Below are 7,499 nucleotides of genomic sequence, written 5' to 3'. Positions count from 1 at the left end.
TATGATGTCTCTGTCCCTTTCTGTCTCTCTGTCTCTGCCCCCCCCCGTGTGTATGATGTCTCTGTCCCTTTCTGTCTCTGTCTCTGTCCCCCCTCTCTGTCTCTCTCTGTGTGTCATGGCTCTGTCCCTCTCTGTCTCTGTCTCTCTCTCTCTCTGGGCCCTCTGTTTCTCCAAGTCTCACCATTCCTCCTTCCCCTCTGTCCCTCCCAAAGCTTGTCCCCTCTACCCTGTGGTTCCGGCCTCTACCCTCTTCCCCACCAGGAACAGGGATGCTCCACTGCCCTGCAGGTGGGGTCAGAGCTGAGAAGAGGGTCCCCTGAGATCTTCAAGGAAACAGGGACCACGCCTGCAGCCCACTGCACCTCAGCCTGCCAGGCGCCTGCTGACCCCTTCCCACCTGGCCTTGGTATAGCAGGAAGCCAGGTCAGGGTCTGGGAAGCAGCCCATTCACCAGGCCCACTGCCCCCCACCCGGGTTAAGGGCCCAGCTTCCCGGGAAGGGCCCATGTCTTAGAGTCACCTTCCTGCACAGCTTCCGGACACTGGCGCACGCTGGGCAAGGAAGGGGGAGGGGCGGGACCCAGGCAGCCACAGTCCTGAGTCAACACACCTGAGCCTGCTGTGCGTTACTCTGTGTGTGCTTCAGTTTCTCTATTGTGATACCAGCCTCCACCTGTCATGCACCCTGCCACTGGTGCCTCAGTTTCTACTTCTGAGAAGATCCCGACAGTCTGCACGCTGGGTAGGGGTCAGCGGTTATGGCAGGAGCAAAGTCTAGTTAGGGTCTCTGTCGCTGTGGCAAATACCATGACCAAAAGCAGCCTAGGAAGGAAAGGGCTTCCTTCAGCTCATACTCAGGCACTGCCCGCCATGAAGGGAAGCCAAGGCAGGCCCTTGCAGGCCGGAGCATGGAGGGGTGCCGCCTACTGGACTGCTCCCCATGGCTTGCTCAGTTTGCTTCCTGATAGTATCCAGGACCACCTGCCCAGTCATGACTCCACTAACAATCATTAATCAAAAATACACCCCCACAACCCAAATGGAATGTGACGGTCACCTTTAATCCCAGCACTCTGGAAGCAGAGGCAGGAGGATCTCTGTGAGCTTAAGGCCAGCCTGGTCTACAGAGCGAGTTCCAGGACAGCCAGGGCTACACAGAGAAACCCTGTTTCAAAAAACAAAACAAACAAAAAATACCCACAAAGGGTTGCCTACAGACCAATCTGGTGGGACATTTTTTTTTCCAAGTGAAATTCTCTCTTTCCAAATGATGCTACTTATGTCAAGTTACGAAAGCCTTAGGTAAACACACTCCCCATATGTCTGAAGACTTGGCCTCCACAGCGGCCAAGGAAGGCAGAGGATGGGGGGGGGGGTGCCTTGGAGACGGAAGAGTACAGAGCAGAGGTGCAAAGGTCAGGAAGGACACAGGACTCTAGCTTTCTTCCTCTGCCTGCAGCACAGCCCTGGGGGTGTTGATACGCAGAGGGGTGTCCTCAATAAAGGCCTAGGCCAGGAGGGGATGATGGGAGGGACAGTGTGCCAGTCTTGGAGGAAGGCGGCAGAGAACTCTCAGAACTCCAACTCCACCTCCAGGCCCCGGATCTACCCCAAACACATCCAAAGCAAGCCAGGCCCAGACCCCAGGCTCTGTTGGGAAGGACACAGCCTGGGGGTGACTGATGGTAGAACTCGGTCCCAGGAGAAACCCCCCCACCCTGCTGCACGTGGCTGCAGGAGATCCCCATCATTCAGAACAGGCTCGGCGCCTCCGCCACCCTCGTGTGGCCACCTGTGGAAATGAAAGCAGAGCTCCAGTCGGCTGGGGCGGAGCAGTCTAAGATTGGCTAATTTCCATGCAATGCACTTGACCCACCGTGGTGACCCCAGCCTCTAACCTCAGCCTTCCCGTCCATAAAACCGGGGTCTGGAAACTTCCCAGGCCTTCCCTACCCGTCTGTTCTGATTGTGTTCCCGGGTCCCTGCCTCCTGCGGTGTGGGGATCGGGCTGGGAAAGCCCCCTGGGAAACTCCCACAGAATAGGGAGAAGGGGGAGGAGAGGCAGGGTCTCAAGACAGCGGGAAGCCGCCAGCGCGCTGCTATTTAAACCGCTTCCCCTGGCGGTCACAAGGCAGAGGGGACAGCATGGAGTTCAGCCTGGCCCTCCTGCTAGCCCTGGCCACGGTGCCCTTCCAGCCTGGCGGTGGTGAGTGGGGACATGGGGAGGAGACTTTGAGAAATGAGTGGGTAGAAGTACAGGGGAAGGTGCGAGGAAAGCCCAGGGCTTTGAGAGGTTGGTCTGGGGAAGTGGGGCTCTAGTTGCTCTCTATCCGGGGACCTGGGGCAGTGGGCTAGATTCCTGGGGTCTCAACCCAAGGTCAAGGGTCAGGACTGGAATCTGAGCCCAAGCTGCCCCAACATGGTTTTAACACCGTTTTCCCTCAGGCCAGTCCCTCCATGTGGATCCCCCTGAGCCCGAGGTAGCGGTGGCCAGGGGCACATCCCTCCAGGTCACCTGCAGCCTCTCCTGTGACGAGGACATAGCCCGGGTGCAGTGGCGTGGACTGGACACCGACCTGGGCAATGTGCAGACCCTCCCTGGCAGCAGCATCCTCTCTATACACGGCATGCTGACAGACACGGGCACCCGTACGTGTGTGGGCTCCTGTGGGACCCGCACCCTCCAGCACCGCACGATGATCCTTGTGTATGGTGAGGCCCACTCTGACCTTCAGGGTGCCACCTACCCAGGGGTATCAGGACCTTTCACCACACCAATGCCATCAGCCCTAGGTTCCCGCACCCAAGTCCTGCAGGCTCACGTATCCACCCTTCCTGTCCCAGATACCTAAGGCGCATAGTTGCACCATCACCCCAAACCTACCTACGCTGCCTGGCCCAGCCCTGACCTCTAAGCTCAACCCTGGGTCCCACCTGCCATTCACAGCCTTCCCAGACCAGCTGGTGGTGTCCCCAGAGACCCTTGCACCTGGACAGGACCGAGAAGTGGAAGTGTCCTGCACGGCCCACAACATCTCAGGCCCAGACAGACTCTCCTTCGCCCTGCTACTGGGAAACCAGACCCTGGAGGGTGTCCGGGCCCAGGAACCAGAGCTAGAAGAGGAGACACAGGAGGCCGAGGGCTTGCCGCTGTTCCGAATGACGCAGCGCTGGCTGTTACCCTCCCTGGAGACCCCTCCCCCTCCTGCCCTTTACTGCCAGGTCACCATGCAGCTGTTTAACCTAACGCTGACCCACAAGATGGAGCTTCCAGGTAAGCCCTCTGGGTTCCACCTGTCCCTAGGCTCAGCTGCTCTGGCCCTTGGACCAGGATTGCTTGTCCCCACCAGGAGATTCCCTGGTCCAAGCGCCAGGGCGCAATGTCTGCCCTGTGAGGCAACCAGAGAAAAGACTAATTCAAAAGATGAGGGCCTGCTCTTTGCCAGCTCCAAAATGATATCCGCACCCTTTTCTGTTCCCAAGTGCTTGGCTTTGCCATGCTCAGACTGTCCTGAAAGACTAGGCTGGGGCCAGCGCTCAGTAGGTGCTTTATAAACACTGCTCAGTAGACTCAAGGTAGGTTTCCAGAACTCAGTAGGTCTTCTACAAATGCTGGCTGACAGGATTTGGCAGAGCTGGCACGCTATAGATGTTTATAAATACTGACCAGGTAGTCTCATAGAAACCTGCACCAGTAGGTGCTTTATAAACAGTGGCCCAGCCTTCCCTCCTAGCACAAGGGAGGCAGAGACAGGTGGATCTCTGAGTTCGAGGTCAGCCTGGTCTACAGATCAAGTTCCAGGACAGCCAGGGCTACATGGAGAAACCCTGTCTCAAAAAAAACAAAATAAGTAAACTATGCAGTGGCTTAGCAGACATACACAGGACCCGGTGCCCAGAAAGTTCTTTGTATCATCATCTCCTGGCCCCTGTGTCACTTGAGTGACAGAGGTGGGGAGTGGGGCTCTGTCCTAATCCTGGGCTACAGATGAAGGGCCCAGGGCTACAGGAAGAACATTCTGTTTACAGTCCTACAGAGCTGGACCTCACCAGAGCCCCCCACCACCACCTCTACCAAGCCCTACTTTGTGACCTCATCTTCCACTACTGAGACCAGCTCCACTGGGCTCCCCAGCACAACCCTGCCGGCTACCCTTCCTCACTCCACACTTAGCCCCAGGACTCTGAACTCCGCTGGAACCTGCCATCCCGAGATCCACCAGGACCAGGAGGCCGGCTGGCAGCTCCTCTGTGAGGCGCGCTGTGGGCCTGGAGTGACCGTGCACTGGACCCTGGCTCCTGGTGACCTGGCAGCCTACCACAAGAGGGAGGCCGGGGCCCAGGCATGGCTAAGCATGCCACCCCCAGGTCCCATTCCTGAGGGCTGGTTCCAGTGTCGCGTGGACCCAGGGGGGAAGGTAGCCAGTCTGTATGTCTTCGGCCAGGTGGTCCCAAAAGCCTGTGAGTGCAGGGGCCCTGGGAGGGACAGACAAATGGGATTAAAATGCTACTTGAGGCCAGGTAGTGGTGAGGCACGCACAACTTTAATCCTAGCACTCAGCAGTTCTAGGCCAGCCTGTTCTACAAAGCAAGTTCCAGAACAGCCCAGGTTACACAGAGAAACCCTGTCTCAAATAAAAAACAAAACAAACAAAAGAGCCGCCAGTTGGGGTAATTCTGTGCCATGCGTGCCTCAGTTTCCCCCTAAATTCTGTATGCTTTCCTGGCTGTGAGAGCACTTAGACTTCAAAGCACCTTGCAGACTAAGTTTTAGAGATGCAGAAATCCCATGAAACAAATGGTAAAGAGAGACATCCAGGGGCTGAGATGTAATGAGATCTAGTGCCAACTTTTGGCCTACTGGGACACATGCAGGCACAACATTGTATACATAATAAATAAATAAATCTTAAAAAGAAAAGGCACCCAGAGAGGAGTTTTTGTTTTGTTTTGTTTTTAGGGCTGGAGTGATGGCTTAGGGGTTGGGAGCACTGGCTGCTCTTCCAAAGTTCAGATTCCAGCACCCACAGGGCTCACGGCCATCTGTAATGAGATCTGGTGCCCTCTTCCGCTGTGCAGACAGAAGGGTGCATGCATAATAAATCTTTTTATTTTTTTAAATATTTATTTATTTATTATGTATACAATATTCTGTCTGTGTGTATGCCTGCAGGCCAGAAGAGGGCACCAGACCCCATTACAGATGGTTGTGAGCCACCATGTGGTTGCTGGGAATTGAACTCAGGACCTTTGGAAGAGCAGGCAATGCTCTTACCCTCTGAGCCATCTCTCCAGCCCTAATAAATCTTTTTTAAAACTTTTTTTTAGTGTTGATTTCACATAGCAGAGGCTGGCCTCAAACTTGCTGTGTAGCTGAAGGCAACCCTGATCCTCCTGCCCCCACACGCATCAGTACACCTGTTTTAATGGCTGAATTTTACAACACAGGAATTTAATTACACGGGAAGTCCACTTTTAAACCGTAGGAGCCTATGCACAACGGCGCCAGGCCTGATCACTGTCTTTCTTCTTCTCTTTCAGCCTCTGTCATCACCCTATGGATTGGCAGCTTGGTGTTGGGACTGCTTGCGCTGGCCTTCCTTGCCTACCGCCTGTGGAAACGCTACCCACCGAGTCCTCACCCAGACACCAGCTCGTGCACCCTCCTATGATGCTCGACTGTGCCAGACTAAGGGGGCCGGAGGATGACCAGCTGCTAGGTTTGGAGTAGTCAGGATGACAGAGTGTGCCTTTCCTTGGTGGTCAGCACATCTACAAGCTCCTTCCAGTTTTCTGACCCAGAACAGAATAAAGGCTCCATGTCTGGCCACTGGTGTGTCCTGTCGTACTGTGAAAATATAGAAGCTTTGCGCGTGTCTCAGCCCTACACCCGGGTCCATTGAGACAGGCCCACATCCCAGTCCGTCATCTCTGGTAGGCCCAAGTAGGACGTGAGAGAATGCGAGGTTAGGTAACGCCCGCTCTTCATAAGAGTAACTAAGGAGGTACCCAATGGCCTGGAAAAAGTCCTGGGGGTGGGGGTTAGCCTGGGCAAACACCAAGATGGAGTGTGGCTGATGTCGCAGGGTAGGTGTGTGGGCTCACGCGGATTCATGAAATGAAGACCCAGAGACACTTGAGAATGAACTTGGTCCAGGGGTCCCCAGCCTTGGTGGAATGAAGCACCTTCCCTTTGCCCAGGGCATTTTTATTTTTCCCATATTTACACTTTAATCAGTTGATTTCCGTATGCTCAAAACAACCTGAATGAAGCTTCCAAAAATACAATGCCCAGTGCAAATACCTGATTCAGGAGGTACCACAGTTTTTCGGGATGCCCCCTAAGTTTTTGTTTTGTTTTGCTTTTTTTTTTTTTTTTTTTTTTTTTTTTTTTTTTTTTTTTTTTTTTTTTTTTTTGGTTTTTCGAGACAGGGTTTCTCTGTAGCTTTGGAGCCTGTCCTGGAACTCCCTTGGTAGACCAGGCTGGCCTCGAACTCACAGAGATCCGCCTGCCTCTGCCTCCCGAGTGCTGGGATTACAGGCGTGCGCCACCACCGCCCGGCCTGTTTTGTTTTTCGAGACAGGGTTTCTCTAACAGTCCTAGCTGTCCTGGAACTAGCTCTCACGGACCAGGCTGGCCTTGAACTCACAGAGATCTGCCTGTCTCTGCCTCCCAAGTGGCCCCCTAAGGTTTGCATAAGCTTTGTACCCATGGGAAACTCTCAGACAAGATTCACACGCGGTGACAAAGGGTATCTGTAACACAAAGGATGGATTAGTGCTGGCTGCTGACTCCAGAGCTAGGCCAGGCCAGCAGAATTCTGCAACAATGGGGTTGGGGGGGTGGAGGTAACACACCATGCAAGGGTACTAGAAACCCACAGCAGTTCTGACCCCTCTGGTGGTCAGAAAGGGGAACTAACAGTCTGGGGTAGGACAGGGAATCCCGTGAAGTTTGCTAAAAGCGCAGGCCTGGTGGCAGTGGCGCACGCCTTTTAATCCCAGCACACGGGAGGCAGAGGCAGGCGGATCTCTGTGAGTTCGAGACCAGCCTGGTCCACAGAGCTAGTTCCAGCACAGCTTCCAAAGCTACAGAGAAACCCTGTCTCGAAAAAAATAAAGTAACAGGGTCTGAATCCCGCTCACTATTTTAGATTCCCGGTGGAAGAAGCGCATGCATGCTTGGTGGGGTTTCTCTGGTACCCAGGGAGACTGGTTGCTAGGAGACCATACTTATGAAGACTTGCCCACTGCCAAGATGGCAAGCAATCGCACTTCAAGCCGGAAACCAAGCCCTTCCTAGGGGACCATATTGAAGTCTGGCAAGCTAGAAGCTAAGAGCTGCAGTCACGGAGTACCAGGAAAGACGTAAACGGAGAATACCAGTTAGGGCACAGGGGAAACGGTAGCCTGTGCCTGTCGCTACCGAGACTCAGAGAGAACCCCCAACCTGCGCTGCCTCTGCCCTTAACAAAAATGGCCGCCCAAGAAGGGCGCTTT

The 7,499-nt window shown here is 54.5% G+C and overlaps 1 protein-coding gene across 2 annotated transcripts; it reads left to right on the top strand.

Moving 5' to 3' along the window:
• Positions 1 to 2,144: 2,144 nt before the first annotated feature.
• Positions 2,145 to 5,671, top strand: Madcam1 (mucosal vascular addressin cell adhesion molecule 1). 2 transcript variants are annotated; one of them, XM_005359114.1, is made up of 5 exons: positions 2,145 to 2,205; positions 2,445 to 2,711; positions 2,947 to 3,273; positions 4,029 to 4,460; positions 5,541 to 5,671. In XM_005359114.1, the coding sequence occupies exons 1-5, from the start codon at positions 2,145 to 2,147 to the stop codon at positions 5,669 to 5,671; spliced, it is 1,218 nt and encodes a 405-aa protein (XP_005359171.1). The 2 variants fall into 2 exon arrangements, with proteins under 2 accessions (XP_005359171.1, XP_026640764.1); XM_026784963.1 differs by lacking the exon at positions 4,029 to 4,460.
• Positions 5,672 to 7,499: the final 1,828 nt, after the last annotated feature.

This window comes from Microtus ochrogaster, linkage group LG1 (genome assembly GCF_000317375.1).
Source record: "Microtus ochrogaster isolate Prairie Vole_2 linkage group LG1, MicOch1.0, whole genome shotgun sequence".
Classification (NCBI taxonomy): domain Eukaryota; kingdom Metazoa; phylum Chordata; class Mammalia; order Rodentia; family Cricetidae; genus Microtus; species Microtus ochrogaster.
Note: the sequence above shows the minus strand (reverse complement) of the source record. Positions and strands in the feature narration are given on the sequence as shown.